General features: G+C 43.2%; 1 protein-coding gene across 1 annotated transcript in view; it reads left to right on the forward strand.

Moving 5' to 3' along the window:
- The window catches only part of DGCR8 (DGCR8 microprocessor complex subunit), an 83913-nt gene extending 65716 nt beyond the window's left edge, over nt 1-18197 (forward strand). Inside the window, exons 10-14 of the mRNA XM_077461705.1 lie at nt 4788-4888; nt 7720-7826; nt 7937-8064; nt 8235-8348; nt 16283-18197. Coding sequence (XP_077317831.1) covers nt 4788-4888; nt 7720-7826; nt 7937-8064; nt 8235-8348; nt 16283-16366 — 534 coding nt within the window. The 3' untranslated portion in view covers nt 16367-18197. The remainder of the gene's footprint in view (nt 1-4787; nt 4889-7719; nt 7827-7936; nt 8065-8234; nt 8349-16282) is intronic.
- The last annotated feature ends 1971 nt before the right edge of the window (nt 18198-20168 follow it).

Raw genomic sequence — 20168 nt, forward strand, 5'->3', positions numbered from 1 at the left:
CTCCCATCTCAGGAAACACCGCCTTAGATTTCAAGATTTAAACCTCCCCGTCCTGGCAGCCCCTCAGTTCTTCAAGAGTACCTCCGGCCAGCTGGGGAGACACGAGATGCACCTTCTAACATCCAATTTATGAAAAATACGTTCCAGGGTTTGCACAGAAGGTAGGCAAAATAATTTATTGGCCTCTATGAAAACTAGAGAGAATACACTTTGGGCAAAAAGGCCGGACCGGTTTTAAAAACCACACGGTCCGCAAACACCTGGAAAAAAAGGTGTCCTAATTGAGAGGGCTTCAAGTTCACTCTCCTTGCCGTAGTGATCACCACCAAAAACGCTGTTTTGAAGGTGATCAATTTCAACGTACAAGCCTCCAACGGCTCAAAAGTTTCCCCGGTGAGGGCTTGTAAAACTAAAGAGAGATGCCATATAGGGAAGGGGGAGACTCTTACTGGTCTATGCCTGCTCAGGGCTTTAAAAAAACCTGGCTATCCATGGATCCGTTGCTAGTTGTTTTTCCAAAAAGACGCTCAAATCGGATACCTGTCCTTTTCAGGGTGCTAATGGCCAACCCTTTGTCCGCCCCAGACTGTAGAAACTCTAATACTGCTACAGAGCTGCGTATATCAAAGAAACTTTCTGAGCACCAGCTATTGAAATGTTTCCACACTTTCAGGTAGCCCTTTAATATGGAAAAACCACGGCCTTCTGGGGTGTAATCAGAATGAGAGTTTTGCTCTCCACCTGGAACTTCCTCAGTACTGCTGGGATTAGTACAGAAGTGGGGGAAGGCATAACACTTGGAGAACCCCCAGTTCTGAGCCAGTGTGTCCACTCCAAGTGCCCTGTCCCATCTGCTCAGGGAGAAGAAAAGACGCGTCTTTCTGTTTTCGCTCGTGGCAAATAGGTCTACACAATGCATCCCCCACTTCTGAGTGATTGCTTCGAAGATCTCCTGGTTCAAAACCCAGTCGCCTTCTCTCAGCATTTTCCTGCTGAGAAAATCCGCAACCTGGTTCTGATCCCCTTTTTAGATGTACTGCCGAAAGGGACAGAATATTTGCTTCGGCCCACCTGAGAATAATTTCTGTCAGGATCCACAGGGATCTGCTTTTGGTACCTCCCTGCCTGGTGGTGACATAGGCTACCGTTGAGGAGTTGTCCGATCGGACTCATGTGCTATCCCTGGCGTTCCCTTTAAAAGGCTCTGAGTGCCTAGGCTATAGCCTTCAGTTCCCTCCAGTTCGAGGACTCCTTTGCTTCCTTCCTCAGCCAGGTGCCCTGAACCATCCGGGAATCTAGATGTGTGCCCCAACCCGTGCCGCTTGCATCGGTCGTGATAGTTTTGGATACTGGAAGGACCCAATCCAGCCCTTGTGAAAGATTGGCCCCCTTTCTCCACTACCAGAGTGATCTCTTGACCTGACTTGGCACCACTATCGGGGAGTCCAAAGAACCCCGATTGTGGTCCCAAACCCCCAGGATGAAGAGTTGTAAAGGGCGAAAATGTAGCCCTGCCCACTGCACTGCCGGGAGCGAGGATATCCGTAACCCTAGGGCTGACATAGCTTTTTTTTTTACAGAGATCTGCTGGCTGCCCTGTAGTAACATTGCCCTATCTACCTTTTGGATTTTTTCCACCGGAAGGAAGACTTTCTGCTCTGTTGAATCCAACATGTAGCCCAGGAAAATGACCTTTTGTGATGGGGTCAAGCTGGATTTTTCCAGGTTCAAGAGCCATCCTAGATTTTCCAGGATATCCCTCGTTACCTGCAGATCCTGAGACAGTTGTTCCGGGGAAGAGGCAAACAGGAGCAGATCATCTAAATATGCCACTACTGAGATGTCTGAGTCGCAAAAAGGCCAGAACCTCCACCATGACCTTGGTGAAGATACAGAGGGAAGAGGATACCCCGAAGGGGAGGTCCTTGAACTGTAAATGAAATATCCCTTCTGTGGTATTTACCGCCAACCTGAGGAACTTCTGGTACCCCTCTGCGATGGGAATGTGCAGATAGACATCCTTCAATTCTATCGATGCCATGAAGCCGTTCGGGGGAAGAAGTGCTTTCACAGAGTAGATGGAGTCCATTCGGAAACTGTTGTAGGTAACTGAGATGTTCAGAGCCTTCAGGTTCAGCATAAGCCTGAACTTTCCCGACGGTTTGCGGACCACAAAGATGTGGAAATGGAAGCCCCTGCTGGCCTCTTCTGCTGGGACTTGTACTACCACCTCCTGTTCCTCCAACTCCTGTAGGGAGGAAAGAAGAGCTGAAGCCTTTTCTTGCACATTTTGGCAGCTCGGTGACCAGAAGTCTGAGTGGTGGGGGTTTTAAAAACTCCAACCTGTATCCTTTTCTTATGATCCACAAAATAAACTGGTTGGAAGGAATAATCTCCCACTGTGGGAGGAAGGACCCCAATTTGAACAGGAGCAAAATGATCTCTCTCTCTGGAGTCCATACCTCTCCTAATACAAGAACGCACTTTGCTCGCTTTGAAAATCGCAGCTTGGCATTGCATGCTATTGAGATTATGCTCTACCAAAACTCCCAGATCCTTCTGCACTACGGATTCCCCCAGTTGTACTCCCCCCCCTAAGATGTATGATGCATGCATATTCTTACATGTTCCCCCAAGTGCATAACTTTACATTTATCAATGTTAAACCTCATCTGCCACAGTCGCCCAATTAGACAGAGCATTGAGGTTGGCTTGTAAATTGGAGACATCCTGTAAGAACGTTATGCCACTGCATAGCTTGGTGTCATCTGCAAAGACGGAAATGTTACTTTTGATCCCAGACCCAATATAATTTATAAAGATATTAAAAAGTAAGAGTCCCAGCACTGAACCTTGGGGTACACCACTGATAACCTTAGACCATTCAGAGTAAGAATCATTAACCACTACTCTCTGAATTCTGTCTTTTAGCCAGTTTTCTATCCATTTACAAACTGATATTTCCAAACCTGTACACTTTAACTTGCACATGAGCCGTGTGTGCGGAACTCTATTGAACGCTTTTGCAAATTCCAAGTATACCATGTCCCCAGCCACCCCTCTGTCCAAGGCTTTACTTACCTCCTCGTAAAAAGAAATCGGGTTTGTCTGACAACTTCTGTCTTTCATGAATCCATGCTTTCTGTTGCTCAAAAAATATTTTTTTCCTGCAAGGACTCGTCTATGTGGTCTTTTATTAATCTCTCCAGTATCTTCCCAACTATAGAAGATAAAATAACAGGTCTATAGTTACTTGGTAAAGACTTTGTTCCCTTTTTAAATATAGGCACCACATTGGCCCTGCACCAATCCAGTGGTACTATTCTTGTCATTAATGAGTCCCTAAAAATTAGATATAACAGCTTTGAAATTACAGAGCTCGATTCTTTTAGGGTCCGTGGGTGGATGCCATCAGGTCCAGGTGCTTTATCCACCTTTATTCTGTCCAAATATTTCTGGACCATATTACTTTTGAGCCATTGTGGATTTGGGGCTGTGTCGCTACCACCCCCATTATGGACATGAGCTCTCCCATGCTCCTTTGTATACACAGAGCTGAAGAAAGTATTTAATAAATTGGCCTTCTCTTTGTCCCCAGTCACCCACTCCAGATTATTTTGTAAAGGGCCTACATGCTCAGACTTGACCTTTTTACTATTAATATATTTGAAGAATTTTTTGGGGTTTGTCCTATCTTTTATGGCACGTTCTTCTCGAGCGCTTAGTGCTTCTTGGTCCTTCTGTCATCGTGTGTCCATTGTGCAAGTTTGCAAGGCGACCACTGGTCATCAGCGTACATTTTTACAAGTCTACGAAGTGGATGGGTTGGCATCTGCGGATGCCTCTTTTGACTGCAAGTTTTTGCAGGCTGCTGTTTAGAGGGTCTATTCCCTCTTGAAGGGGTAGCGTCCAGGTTGTTGGTCCTATGTGAAAATCTTGTTACCTGCATGGCTCTTGTGTTAGCCTTAGGAATTTTTCTTGTCCCACCCCTCAAGTTTGGCACTGCTTTGGGACGTCCCTGTGGTTCTGAAGAAAAAGGCTGTGTCTGTCAATGAACGATTGAGAAAATAGGATTTTTTACTTGCCCTAAAATCCGTTTCTCTGAGTTAATTGACAGACACAGCACCCACCTCTCTATGGAGCTTTTTTGATACTTCAAGGCAAGGTATTGGATTGCAAGTGTTTCCTCCTGCAGACACACAACTGCAGAGCATTATAATTTGCGTAGGGAAAAAAGTGCCTGACTTTTCACCACATCACTCTGACCCCTCACTTTCCATGAGATAAGGTTATGTTCATCTGCCATAATGATAGCTTGACAGTAACAATATACATAGCAATACTACATTGTGGCTATAAACAATAAGAACCTGTAGGAAGCACATTTTATCACAGAAACCAAGAAAAATGCAGGTTTTTTTTTCTAAATTTTCGGTCTTTTTTCATTTATAGCGCAAAAAATAACCCCGAGGTGATCAAATACCACCAAAAGAAAGCTCTATTTGTGGGGAAAAAAGGACAAAAAATTCATTTGGGTACAGTGCTGCATGACTGAGTAATTGTCATTCAAAGTGTGAGAGCACTGAAAGCTGAAAATTGATCTGGGCAGGAGGGGTGTTTTAAGTGCCCAGTAGGCAAGTGGTTAATCTCTCTCCCTCTTATACAAAAGTAGTTATAAATATGAAAGTTTCCTGGTGTCTTTGAGTAGGCAAAAGTATTTTACAAGTAAACTAAATATCCCTAATACATATGTATATTATTCAATGACATACTTTTATTTTTTATAGTATTTCAACCACATCAGTATTGAAGATTCACGAGTGTATGAGTTGACCAATAAAGCTGGACTTTTGTCACCACATCAGATTCTACTTGAGTGCCTTAAAAGGTAGATTTCTTACAGTTTAAATCCCACGTTTTTTGGTTTTTTTTTCTCTTTAGTAGTTAATGTTGTAATAGTGATTATTCAAGTTTTTTTTTATTGCTGACCTTGACCCTATTTAGGGCAGTTTCACCTTCCTGTCCCTGTGAAAGCAGGACCAAACAAGGTAGCAGTTGTCACTTGGACAGGAAGACAAAGAAGTAAATCCACACAAAGCCCCTTGTCAGCAATAATGTAAAAGTTTTTTGATTGGCTTAATTTATAGTTTTGTAATTATGTATATGTGGCAGCCATATTTGCTGGTTTCTTGCACATGTTTTGCTTTGTGTCGCTAAAAATGGCTGTGCTTTACTTTCAACAATACATGTCTACTGGTTTGCACATCCACTTAAAACAAGCCCTTTTCCTATGCGGCTGATCTGATATCTTATCAATAACTTAAGTACAGAGACTGGGGAATTTTTCATTTTTTTTCAAACTGATTTGACACCAACACTGACCCCTTCCTTTTACCTTAAAGGTAACCTAATCCCTCATAGTGATCCATTGCATAGAATGTAATCCCTAAAAACGTACTTTTACCTTTTTAAAGTCAATCAAGTTTTTAACCACCTCCCATCCGTCCACTACACACATACGGCCGGGTGGGCACTTCCTCCTGAGTGGACGTTCAGGAACATCCTTCTGAAGGAGAGGGATCATGCCCGCGCAGCGTCGCGTTCCCGATGCGCTAGTGTCACACGGACACGGCACATCTCAGATTGGCAGGAGGGTTCTTTGACTGGCCCTCCTGATCATATGATTGCTGCGTACAATCACAACCATCATGTGACATAAATAGAGAGCCGGTTCCTAGCCGATCAGCTCTCTTCTCCTCGCGGAAGTTGTCAGTGCGGAGAGCTAGAGTGGATCGCTGCAGGCGGCCGGTGATCAGTGAGTATGAGCTGTTTTTTTACTGCTTTTTACACACTGCTAAATCGGCACAGTGTCCATGATCACACAAAGCAATTATACACTTATCAGTTTTTTTTTTTTAGCATGTAGCAGAATACATTTTGGCTTAAATTTACAACAAAATTAGATTTTATTGGATTTCTTTTAACCAATTCTGACACTTCGCTCCTACATTTAAAAATCATAATTTTTTTGCTCTAAAATGACATTATATATGTTTTTTTAGCAGACTCCCTAGAGAATGCGATGGCGGTCATTGCTACTTTTTATCTTGCACGGTATTTGCACAGTAATTTTTCAAAAGCAGTTTGCATAATGTGAAAGATTAAGTTACGCCGAGTAAATAGATGCCTAACATGTCGCGCTTCAAAATTGCACACGCTCGTGGAATGGCGCCAAACTTCGGTACTTAAAAATCCCCATAGGCGACGCTTTAAAAAATTGTACTGGTTACGTGTTTTGAGTTAGAGGAATATGACATGACAGGACCTCTTTACAGTGAGATGTGGGGTCAATAAGACCCCACATCTCACCACTAGGCTGGGAAGCCTGTAAAAAAAAAAAATAACCGCTTCCCAGCCGAGGTGCCGCCGGTTTTTTGATCTCAGAGGCCGGGCGCGACGTCATAACATCGCGCCCTGCCTCTGATCATAGAGACTCCAGCGACCATCTGGTCCACCGGATATCTCTATGATGAACAACCGGGGCCGGCGGGGGAACGCCCCTTTCGCTGCCCGTAAGAATGATCAAGCGGCGGAACAGCCGATATGATCGTTCTTATGGTGTAGAGAATTGCTGGCTGAAAATGCAGATATCTGAATTATGTCTAGCCTCAGGCATCATTCAGATATACCACCACAACCCGAGGATGTCATATGACGGCCTACGGATGCCAAGTGGTTTAAAATAAAATGTAGAAAATATGTTTTTATTATATTTTTTTCTTAGTTTCTATTTTTGGCTATAAGAAAAAAAAAAGTAGTTAATAAAAGCCACCAAAATTAAGCTCTTTATGTGAACAAAATGACCAAAACAGTGTTGCATCACAACGCAATTCTAATTGAAAGTGCGAGAGCGCTGAAAGCTGGCCTGGGAAGGAAAGGAGTGAAAGTGCCCAGTATCGAAGTGGTTAAAGAAAATCAAAGTCAGGATTGGCAAGTAATACCAATGTAAAATTAAGCTTGAAAGCCACCTTACTGACTGTTTGTTAGTTATTAGGTATCAGACTCTTCTAATCCTATGTGTTCATCCTGGGAGAGGGTTAGGCAGCATCAAGTTGAATTCAAGTACTCCACACTAGTTAAAGTGGTTGTAAAGTCAGAAGGATTTATATCTTAATGCATTCTATGCATTAAGATGAAAAGCCTTGTGTGTGCAGAAGCCTCCCTGAGCTCCATTTCTATCCAGTGATGTTGCAGTAGACTCTCAGCTGCCCAAGACTCCCTTATTGGCGCCTGCTGCTGTCAATCAAATTCAGTGAGCTAATAAGGAGAGGGGAAATGGCCAGGTTGCGGCTCCGTGTCTGGACACAAAGCACTGCAGCTCAGCTTGGGTGCCCTCATAGCAAGCTGCTTGCTGTAGGGGCACTCGATTGGAGGGAGGGGCTAGGAGAGCCAAAGAGGGACCCGAAAAGAGGAGGATCTGGGCTGCTCTGTACAAAACCAAAACCACTTCACAGAGCAGGTAAGTAGAACATTTTTGTTATTTTTTTAAAAATTTAAAATTTACAAAACTACTTTACAACTACTTTAAAATCACTTTAAGAAAATGCACACCCGTTTAGTCAATAATACTAAAAGTGAGCCTGTTGGCAAGGTTGCACCCATCCCCCCCGGTTTACCTGTTTTTCCTGCTTTGCTCAACTGTTTTATGTTTGTTTTCAGAAACCATGGGATGGGTGATACATCTATAAAGTTTGAAGTAATTCCTGGAAAGAACCAGAAGAGTGAATACGTTATGACTTGTGGAAAGCATACTGTGAAAGGCTGGTGTGAGTGCAGAGTTCTTCTCTTATTTCATTAGCAATTTGGATTTCTGTAATTTTGTAATAACTGATGTTGGTCTACTTTTTAATATGGATTCTTCTGTCTGGTCTTTTAGGCAAAAATAAGAGGGTTGGAAAACAGTTAGCATCACAGAAAATCCTGCAGCTCCTCCATCCTCATGTGAAAAACTGGGGATCCTTATTACGTATGTATGGGAGAGAGAGCACCAAGATGGTGAAACAGGTTAGTTATAGAAATGTCCATGCAGCGATAATAAAAGTATGATGTCAACATTTTGACCACTTATGTACTTCTATGTAACAATGAAGCTGACCATTGTGTTGCCTTTTTTTTTTTTCCTTCCACTAATTCTTGATTGGTTTTGGCCTTTTCTTTTCTTCTTTTTTTTTCAGGAAAATGCAGATAAAAGTGTAATAGAACTACATCAGTATGCGAAAAAGAATAGGCCAAATCTTCATATTTTGAATAAGCTGCAGGAAGAGATGAGCAAGCTGGCAGACGAGAGGGTAAGTGGCCATTGTATATCCTGAACCTCCCTTGTTACCCTTCAGAATTTATGTCTGTTTGCTGTATGTCAGTAAGTTCCTAAAACATGGTATGTTGGGGGATACTTGAGGACAGGGTTGAGAACCACTGATCTAGACCAGTGGTCATCAACCCTGTCCTCAGGGCCCACTAAGAGGCCAGGTTTTGTGTATTACCTTGGGGAGATGCAGACTAGAATACTGCAATCACTGAGCAGCAAATTATATCACCTATTATGTATTTCAGTTATCTTGCAAACCTGGCCTGTTAGTGGGCCCTGAGTACAGGGTTGATGACCACTGATCTAGATGACCTTCTTTTGAAGTGCTCCTCTTTACAGCTGACAGCACGCATCCTCAGGACAATTCAGATGCTCCAGGCCTTCAGTTGAGTGTTCACATTCTAAAAATCTGCTCTCTAACCTTCTTGCCAGAAATACCTGGGTCTGGTTCTGGACACATCCTTCCAGAGAAATCATCTTTCTCCTAAAGCACATGGCAATATTTTGAGGTCCAAAACAGCCCGAAAAGATTCCTAGGCATCATGGTAGCCTCCTTCAAGGCTGTACAATTTGCCCAATTTGATTTGCAACTTTTCCAGCATATCTTTTTACCCTGAAAACTGCTTCTTCTCTCAATCTACCCATGCTCGTGTCTAGCACATTTCCTAACTTGGTGGATCTCCAGCCTTAACGGTAGGGAAGTCTTTGCTTCCTTATCACTGGAAAACAGATGGCAGTCTTTCAGACTAGGAAGAAGTGACCATTCCCTTGCCGTCCAGGGAGTATGGTTGCTTGTGGAAGCCAAGCTTCCCCATCCATATCCTGGAAACATGCAGTATAAACTGCTCTGCAGCACCTGACCGCCTTTCTGTGAGGACACCCAGTCAGGTTTCAGTCAGACATCAATGCCACAGTTGTGGCCTAAATCAGCCATTAAGGGGCACCAGGAGTCATGCAACCTTTTGAAGGTAGCAAGCCAAATAATATGGATAGAAACTTGCTGTTCGGTGATCTCTGCCAGTCCACATCCCAGGAGTAGACAACTGAAAGGTGGACTGACTCTGTTGCCACTGCCTTGATCAGGTTACCCATCACTTGATCCTCATATTCTTCTGGTAGAACCAATACAGTGATACCTCGGTTCACGAACAACTTAGTTTGCGAACAGAAAAGTTCATTAAAGAATTGCTTTGGTACGTGAAACCCGCTTCGTGAACACGAGCCATGGCCATTTTCCCTGCTCTGACACGTGGTTGTGACCTCCTGTAGGTGGATCGCGGTCACAGAAGAGTACTGTAAGACACTTACAGTATTTTAAAGTGTTTTGGTGTGCTTTTTAGCACATACTGTACAGTACTGTACACATCCCTGTGCACACTTGCTTTTGTGTGTACTGTACCGGACATCCAGTATGGCTCCAAAGAAAACTAAGAGCAAGTATGGTGGTAAGAAAGTGCAGAGCGGTAATGAAGGTGACAAGACTGTGCAGAGCGGTAATGAAGGTGATGAGACTGTGCAGAGCAGGAATTCTAAGAATGGGGTTGTGAAGAAAATATCCATTGAGCTGAAGAAGGAAATTCTAGAAAAGCATGACTGGTATCCATGTGACTGATATGGCCTCGGAGTACAAGCTGGGGAAGTCGACAATCTCAACTGTTTTGAAGAACATAGCTGATGTGTAAAAGGAGTAACGATGTTACAAGCAGAGGACACTAGGGGTGCCCATTTTCACTGGTCTCACGATTCGATTCCGTGATGCATCACGATTACCGACAAGCTGCTACATCCGCCTGGGCTGCCTAGGCGGCCCTTCCACCCTGCAATCTTCTTGGACACATCACATATGCAGGACAGCGCAGTGAGACATGCGCACCCTGCTGTGAAGCTGCAAGCTGTCACAGCCGGATGCCCACAGTAGTATTGCCAGCGCCGTGGACAGGCGGGGGAGAGAATGGAGGGTTTGGGTTGCCACATTGCCAGATTGAGGAACGGCTGAGTGTCTTTTTATTAAAAGTCAGAAGATGCTATTGATAACCGAGTTTTATTGTTATGGTGATTAAGATTTTTTTGATAGAATTACAACATTAGCTGATATATAAAACCTCCTCCAGAGAATTATTCCCTCCCCTTCCCCTCCTATATACCTTTTATGTTCCTCCCTTACTATATAATACTTACTATAAACATACTTTAGAAGTTATGGTCAAAACTTTAAAATCATATATTTTCTTTTAGACCTATTTATATTTTCTTGGGATTAAAATGTTTAAAACTCAGCTATAAGATTGTTTTCAAATTCTAAAATATATAAGGCCATTTATTGTCATTCCCACGAGAATATCTTGAAATTCTTCTTTGCTTTTATATCATCCGTACTTCAATATGTCTTTTTATTTCTGGTATCAAATAATTTGTCTTATATTCTGTACATGTAATTTATTTTAACATAAAATAAAAACTTTTGAACGAGAAAAGTCAGAAGATGCACTTTTCTCTTTCGTTCACTGACTGACACAGCTCCATATTCTTGACCATAGTCCACCTTCAGGAGAGGACTAGGAAGAACATGTTATACATGTGAAAAAACAGAACTTTCTAGTTCCGCCCAGGGGGTGGTCCCTTCAGTAATAAACACCCAGCCTGCTTCCTGCAGCTTCAGTTTTTTTTCCATCTAGTGAAGGAGATGGACCTAGGAATCGTGCAGGACTGTCGGTTCTGGAATTTTTTTGCAAAAGTTTGCCTTTTGCGCAAGATTTTTTGGATCCTGTAATCTACTATCAACAGCCGGCTGGGTGACAGGCTGGATACCCTTATCCTATAGTGTACAGACCATAGCTATGCACTGGGTCGGCCACAACATGCTCCTCAGGCTCCAGGGGCGGTCGGTGAGCGCAACGCTCTGGGGCACACATGACCGGGCTACTGATGTCTGCGTCAGTGTGCTTTGGCCAGCAGCCATCCCGTACTCTTCGGGAGTGGGTCTGTGGTGGGATGTCCCCAGCTTGTCCGGATGGTAAGTACAGCTCTCCCTGCCTCGGCGGGGTTGAGCAGTTGGGCATTCCCTGGGAGGTCAATTTGGGGGTCCCTCTTCTCCCTCTCCTCTCCCGGTCCCTATCCCCCCCCCCCCATGGAGGATGCTGTATGATGGGCTGCTGGGCGGTATGTGTGCCTATAGCCAGGGGTTCCCTGGGGGGCTGCGCTTGGGTGGCTGTGGTCTGCATCTGCTGATCGCCATAGCGCTGTTCTGCCGCCATTTTCACTGTCTCTTTTTTTTTTTTTTTCCCCTGTGTACAGTTTTGTCGGCCATGTTTGGTGTGCCTCAGTGGAAAGCATGGTCAGGAGCCATTTTACTGTAGTTCTGCGGCCATTTTCCCTGTGATTATGTCCCTTATACTGGATGCTCGGCAGCCATTTTGTTGTAGCCCAGTGCGTTTTTTTATGCTCAACGCTGGTCCCTGCTACTCAGAACAGCGCGGTTTCTCACTCAGGACACCTGGGAGCTGACACAGGCACTAGTAGCTGAACGGCATGGAACTCGGTCAGGGTGGTGAGTCCTGCGGTGGGGGCCCCTCAGTCTGCAGCAGCTAGGAGGGTGGGACTGTGCACCTGTCCTAAGTCCCCAAGGGTGGCAGACGGGGTGGGTCAGAATGGCTTTAGAAACTGGTGTTTCTTCCCCCGAAATACCAGCAATTGCAACCGGCTTGTCTGCAAACGGTGCAGTGCCTTTGGACGCTTTGTCGGCGGTCCTTGATGAGTTTGTTGCCAGGATGGAGGCGGTGTGCAGGCGCAAAGGTGGTAAAAAGCGGCTCCCGATTTCCCACCCCCTTCAGGAGATTCAGGAGCCAGCAGATCCCTCTGCTGATGTATCGGCCCCTTTTAGGTCCTGCAAGCCAGCACGTTCGCCTAAGGTGTTCTCATATCTGACTTATTTTGACAAGTTAATTTACAAGGAATGGGGTCATCCGCAACTGACCTTTTGGTCCCCAAATATATGGCCTCACCCTTTTGAGGAGAGCCTTCTCAAAAAATGGTCGGCTCCTCCGGTTGTGGACCCCCCAGTATCGAGGTTAAATAAAGTAACCACAATCCCGGTAGAGGGGACTCCTGCGTTTAAGAACCCCACAGACAGGAAGGCTGAGGCAGTGGCCGTTTCTTGTTTTTTACGGTTGTGGGGTCAGCAATGGGACCAGTACTGGCCTCGGCACTTGTGTCGCAGACACTTACTGAGTGATCAAAACTTTTGCACCCCGAATTGGGGGAGCAAAAGGCCTCTGCTGTCTGCGTGGAACTAGCAGACCAGTTAGTGCAAGGCCTTAAGTACGTTTGTGACGTGGCCCTGTATACGCTCCCTCGGTTATCCAGAGCCTCAGTGTCAGCAGTGGTGCTGAGGCGCCTGATTTGGCTAAAATGCTGGTCTGCGGACCAAGCATCTTAAAAAAAAAAAAAAAAAAAAAAAAAAAAAATCCTTGACGGATCTACCCTTCCTTGGTGAGCGGCTCTTTGGAGCATCATTGGATGACATCATTAAGAATGCCACAGGTGGGAAGAATACCTTACTCTCACAGACCAGGAAGACTGAGCCACGCCACAGGCAAGGGCCCTCATTTTCTGCTCAAGAGGCTTTTTCGTCCCCCCCCCCCCCCCCCGGGTTTTGGCAAAACGCCCTCCAGCCTGACAGGATGACCTCTGAGGGAGCTGCAAGCAAAAGTGCTACCGCATGAAGGTTTGCCCCCGCCGGTCTCTTGGGTGGTGGGGGTCACCTTGGGAAGTTTGCAGCTCGGTGGGCCTCTCAGCTGTCTGACCAATGGATCTATGAACTGATTTCCTCTGGCTACAAGATAGAGTTCCTCTCTTGGTCACCAAAGAGATTCTTCCCCTCCCAGCATACCCTTACTCCTGGCTCGCCAGGAGGCCCTAACGGGGGCAGTAAGGGACCTCGTAAGTCGTGGAGTGATAGTGCCTGTTCTGGAGTCGGAAGGGTTCCAGGGGTTCTATTCCAATCTGTAGTCCCCAAACAAGTGATCAATTTTAACTTGGAATGAAAGACATAGCATCCATAATTTTACTCCTCCATGTGTATAAAGATTTGGGGGAAAAAACATTAGGTGATAGAAGAGAGGAAAAGATAAAAGGATGAATAAGAGAAGGTGAAGAATATAGATAATTGCCTCCTGTGGCCAGGATGAGATTTTGTTCTCCCTTGCGGCAGTATTAAGGTAGTTGATTTCTATGCCTTTGCGATAGTCATTTTGGTCTCCAGAAAAATTAGACTGGGTGGGTCGAGGGAGACCTGCTCCTTAAGGATTTCTTATTATTCATGTGTGGCTCCTCCAGCTTGAAATTCTGCATAAATCCTAGTGGAGTGCTACTTTTCTACCTGTTTCAGAAGCCAAGATCCATGGTGCGACAGTATGCGGTACCCATTTCAGCTGATGCTGCACTAAGGCGATGGATTTCTCATTTGACATCACTTGTGCCTATGTGTTTTCCAGAGATGAGCACAGTCACCAAAATGCAGGGGAGGGGCAATACAGCTCAGTAAAGTTAGCTGTACTGCACACTAGTAGGTTTTAGCCGAACATTTGTGTGAATGTTTAGATGAAAATTCTTTGTACATTTGACTGGATGTCATTTTTTTAAAGTTATTTAAAATTTTGTTTGCTCTTAACATTTGATTTTGGAATGAATGTAATTTCCTGAATGGAAAACCGCACACACTGTAAAATTGTTCACCCAATAAGTTTTCCATCCTGCTCCTTCACGGTTTCTCCCGTACAGTGGATGAAATCTAATGTTAATTTGAACAAACATTCTTAAAACTGCCCATAGTGGTTCCACATTAAGTGAATAAGAATAATTTAGAAAAAACTTTTTGTAGCAATGTTGAAGCATAGTGAGAGCATTTTTAATCATACTAAATGAGTTTCCACTACTTGTACAACATCGTTTTGCCACCCTCTTGCCTTTTATTTTTTTTTTCTCCCCCAACATTTTTGAAGATAATATTGAGATCAAATACTTAAATGTGTTAAACTCCAGTTGTTACAACTGCTGTGGAAACCAGGGGGTCTGGTGGTCCCGGACTTTCACAGATATTTCCTAGCGGATCAGCTAGTATTTGTACACAGATGGTTTACTCTACCTGAGGATGACACTGCCAATACACTAGAGGCAGCTGTTGGTTCATATGAGGCGCACCTCCCGTGTCAAGGCTTCATATAGGCTCATGATATCCATGCATGCAACTAGTAGGGCATGGGTAGCAGTTACCAAGATGGGTAGCACTTCTGAGATTTCTCCTCACACACCACTTTGTAAGAATCCTAAATCAATACACTTCTGTGCGTACCCCGATGCAATCATCTGGACTAAATTTGGTATTAGGATGTTGAAAGACACAGTGGGTGGTGGGAAACGCCTGCAGTTTGACCCCTGAAAACTAAGTTTAAGCTTCCCAACACTCACTTGTTCTGTTATCTTCAGCTCAGACATGCATACAATGCCCAATTTGGAGATATTGGTATTACCCTGAAAATGCGTGATTTGGAGTCTCTGCTGAGGGTGGACACATTGGACAAGGCCCTGTCTACAAAATATATAAACAAATGTTCAGTGAGGGAGGAGATCTCCTTGCAAAGTGTAGGCTGAGGTGTTCCCCCAGATGGATGGGTATGACTGGGATGATATATGGGACATTAAAGAGGAAGTAAACCCTGATGGGTTTACTTCCTCTTTCATTCCCTGCAAAGGTAAAGCATAATGTACTACTATGCATCGCATAGTAGTCCATTATGTGTCACTTACCTGACACAGGAGCCAGCGATGTCACAGCTGTCCCCTGTAGTTCGGCGCATCCATCTTCTCGGTGAGCCTCACTGCTCCTCCGCTGGCGTTCACCAAAGCCGCGATAACGTCACTCCAGCGCATGCGCGCGGGAGCTGCCACGCGCGGCATATCGCCGTTGACGGGTGCTGCGCCGTAGACAGCGGTGCCTGTCTTTTGGCAAATATCTCCTAAACCGTGTAGGCTTAGGAGATATTTCTTGGACCTACAGGTAAGCCTTAATCTAGGCTTACCTGTAGGTTAAAGTGTGTTGTAAGGGTTTACAACCACTTAAATTTTACTAGATTGGTCTCTGCTAGGGACCAACTAATCCAATTTAAATTCCTACATCGTATCTATCTTAAGCCAGATAGATTGGCTAAAATGTTCCATACCCAGTCGCCTGGTTGCTGGTGGTGTAGTTCCCTCACTGCAGATTTCTTGCACATCTTTTGGAATTGCTCGAGCATCCAGGCTTTTTGGAAGGGGGTCATGGAATGTATAGCAGAAGTAACAGCCATTCCTATACAGCCCACAATAGCTTTGTGCCTTTTGGGTTTGATAAACAATCTAGCACCAAAGAGAGTTAACGCGTACTTACTGACAATCTTAATCTATTATGCTAGGAAAACGATAGTGTTATCATGGAAAAAGCCTAATCCTCCATCTGTATCAGCGTGGAAGGGTGTGGTAAATAGAGCTGCACCTTTCTACAAGGCTACATACATTAGCAGGGGCATACCACAGAAATTTGATAGTGTGGGGCAGTTGGATGAATAGTGAAACTACGGTGGCGAATTGAGTGGCACATAATGGAATGCACCTGCTGTGGGATTCAACATGTATGTAACTATTTGACATATTGAAATGTATTCTTGAATGTCATTTGGGAAAGGTGGCCTTATTATTTTTATCCTGTCACTGAGTGAGGGTCTGGAAGGAGGAGGAGAGAGTTAATGCTGAAGAAATGTAAATGGTTATTTTTATGTGTGGCCCATTGGGTCTTGTGTTTACTTGTTATGTTAATAAACAAAACTTTTCAAAAAAACAAAATTAAATGTGTTTCTCAGATACAATTTCTCTTATTTTTAGGAGGAGACGAGGAAAAAGCCGAAGATGACAATTGTTGAATCTGCACAGCCTGGCAATGAACCCCTGTGCACAGTAGACGTTTGACTGCTGTACTGATGGAGCAATAAGAAACTTGGGAGGCTTGCTTTACTAAACTGTTCAAAGGATGCTGAAGATGATTGTGATATGCAAACAGGGCTGCTTCCTTATGCATAATCAGTTTTCCTTCGTCTGCAAAACACTGCAGAGATATTACCTCCCTTATGAAATCGTGTGCCATTTCACCTTGTTTGTATTCTGTCTTGTGGTCCAAAAGAGCATTGCTGGGATGTGCACATCTAATAGGATTATGCATTATGTTTAGGACATCAAGCACTTTCCCCTTTTAAAGGGACAAATCTGGTAGCCATGCATTGGCCTTGTAATATGAAGCTTCTGTAAATCAATCGTTAAAACATTTGAAGGACTGCTTCATGCTAAAGTAACCACTGCAATATTTTTCATTGTGGTTGCTACACACACACACAATGGATACGTAATAAATATTTGAATCATGACATAAGATCCTTGCACATAGGTGTGACCGAATCAAGTGAGACACAGAGCACAATATTCAGCACATACTTGGCTATCTGGTATTAGTGCTTTGCACACAATCTTGGCTGCTTGTTCCATCCTAAACAAAATGTTGCTCTGTCGCATCTACTGCACTGAATGCTTTGTGCTGCAGATGTGCCTTCTATTAATTGGCAAGTTCATTGTAATACACTGCTGTTTTTTTTTTTTTTTTTTTCTTGTCAAGAATACTTGCTCACTGGACGTTTTTGAAAGCACATTCCGTATGCAAATGGTATGCCATTGTCCTATGCCCTTTAATGGCTGCATCAGTCTGCAATGCAAATACTACTCTGTCACTGTAAGGGGCCTGTGCAGTCACACTGCCTTGAATTGTAGAAGTCACATGAGCAGGAAGATACATTAAGGGTGCTCAAGCTGTCTGATTATGTTCAATTTTTAAGCACACAAAGGGGGGCAAGCTGTTTCAGAATTACAAAGGTAACCCTAGCTGAAACCTTTGTTTAGTTCTGTTGAGCATCAATATGTTTTTAGAAAGCAATTAATATTCCTCAATAACCGAGGCTTTAAGTATTAGTTTTAAGACAGATGTGCTTGTATTTAATGCATTTTTCTACTTGTATTTAGTTTAATATTGCAAGCTGCTTATGTTGTCTTTGTTCAGTTCTATTTAACAAATTACGTCTGACCAGATTTGAATGATAGCCAGTAAGTGTTAGTGGATTCCTGTCACTATTACAAATATGAATGTTGGTGAATTTGTCGTGCATTGTACGCTTTCTTCACTGACCCTTTTTTTTTTTTTTGCAGTGTATGTATTTAGTAAGGCCTTATGTGAACCAAAGGCAATAGAGGCTGGGCCAGGCCATGCTCACTCTACTCTTTTGCTTCTTTGAAAAATGCAGGGTAACAAGATACTACCATTGTTTGTTTGTTTTTTCTTTTCTTTTTCTGCATTATACAATGAGGGAGAATCATCAAGAAGCTATTAAAATGTAATTGTTTTTGTGCCTATCCAGTAAAGATTCAGTGAATGTTATGTAGCTGTTCTATGTAAGTGTATTGTGGAATGTATAGGAAGTTTCACTACCCCACAGACTCGCTGTTCTTTTGACAAGCTATGAAAACATTTTATGTTCAGCATAGTGGCAAGCAATGCTTTATGGTGGCAGTGAGGTCTTGGTGGTTTATGAACCTCTTGAGACTTTCCAGATCTGCTCACCATTTATGTGGGTAAGGTTATTGCAGTACCTTGTGCTTCCCAATTGTAGAGACATTAGGAAAAGCAACAGATTCGGATCTCTGTGCTATTTTTCCCTATGCCCATATGCTCGTGCTTAAATAAAAAAAAGTGATAGGAGATGGGAATATTATGGAAGCTTTCATTTTTTTTATTTTTTTTTTCAAAACTTACACCTGTTTAGGCACCAAGCATATTTAATATCTCACGATTCACACCTATGGAAGGTGAATTTTTTTGCGTTTTTGTGGAAACCATAAAATAGGTGTGAACTGACCCCTATTGGATAGTTTGGCTTCTTTTTAAAAGCTCAACCAGCAATAAATTGAAACAATTTCTGGGAGACTATAAACCATCTAACCCACCCCAGTCTGATGCTCAATGCAGTGAGGGGATTGTGGATGTGAAAAGCATTTGATGGCACTCTGAGGGTAACATTCACGCTATCTGTACTGCTGCCATCCTCTCTCATTGGTGAGAAGAGAAAGAAAAGCCTTTCACAGATGACATACTGAATGGTGCACACATGGTTGTGGGCAGCCTTCCTCAGACGCAAACAATTGAAAATTCAATGAATGTGTCACAAGTAATTCTTAGACTGGCCATACACCTATAGATTATCTGCAGATTTTCTATGGTCAGAAAAAGTGGAACAGATTCCTCCATCTTCGCTGAACTGTGTGGATGGAAGAATCTCCCACTAGCCCAAGCTTCCATATCTTGCTAGTCAGCCCCACTGGCTCTCACAATACCTGAACATTCTGATTGGGTGCAGGTGTTCTTTAGGTTGAGAGCCAGCAGGGCCGACTAGCAAGATACTGAAGCTTGGTCCAGTGGGAGATTCCTCCACCCACACAGTTTAACATACATGGAGAAATCTGTTGCACTTTTTCCATCTAACCATAGAAAATCTGCAGATAATCTATAAAGTGTATGGCCAGCTTTATACCCTCATCTATGTTTGTGAGACTTTTCACTTAGTAGAAATTGTCATATGACTGAGAACTGTCCATTTACTGGCACAGAGCTTATTGTCTTTTAGATTTCATTGACCTGTTCAGATAATCACACAGGACAACTCCATATTTTTTTGCTGAATTTCTTATAGCAATCTCCCACTTCTGAGTAACATTGCATTGCTGTTCAGTGTTGTAGAACAGATTTACTTTGCTCTAATAGAACCACAAGATACAACTTACAACATGAAGTAGCTAATGATCACAACTGTGAAGGCTATGACCAGCTATGATACAAACCAGCAATGAAAACCCTATGGTAATAATGGCCTTGTTTCACTTAAATTTCAATTTGGCTTTAATATTTGAACTATTTAAACTAAATTATTTTTATATACATATAACTTTTTTTTAAACTTTATTATTGGACGTTCATTAAATGAAAAATTAAGAACATGTTAACTGCTGATAATGGCACAACAATAATTCATTACATTTCTTAGTCAGCAGTCTCTAGTAATAGCCTTAACAGGACTAAAGTCTGCACCTAGATTTATTGTGTGTGAAAATAATATTCCTAAAGTTCTGTACTGATAAGATTACGTTTTAGTATATATAAAACCAGTGATGTTCTAAAGCATAACATTTAAAGGATATGTGTAAAGCCAGCCATACTTGGATTGGAATCTGGCTGTTTTCAGTAGAGACCAGCGGAACTTTGATCCATGTGTGTGCCCTGTCTGAACTTTTATGAACGAGCAGTCCTGCCAGCTGTAGCCGGCAACACTGATCATTGTGCTCTGATTTTTGGGAAAGGTTTCCAGTTGTCAGAACACAGTGAATGTCAATTTTTTTTTTTCATTCAACCTACTGGATGAATGGAAAAAAAAAGTATAATTATTGAACAGAAAAATATTGATGGCTGCAAATTAGTAAGTACCGTATTTATCTGCGTATAACACCTCAATACAGCCTGATTAGTGCCCATCTGCAGTTTCGGTGCAGCCTGATTAGTGCCCATCTGCAGCTTCAGTGCAGCCTGATCAGTGCCCATCTGTATGCAGCCTACTCAGTGTCCATCTGCAGCCTTGCCGAAATATAGGCTGCCACCGAGGGGAAGGAGGAGACAAGCGTG

The sequence above is a fragment of the Lithobates pipiens genome, unplaced genomic scaffold, assembly GCF_037356315.1.
Source record: "Lithobates pipiens isolate NorthernLeopardFrog02 unplaced genomic scaffold, aLitPip1_a1.2 Scaffold_3, whole genome shotgun sequence".
Classification (NCBI taxonomy): Eukaryota; Metazoa; Chordata; class Amphibia; order Anura; family Ranidae; genus Lithobates; species Lithobates pipiens.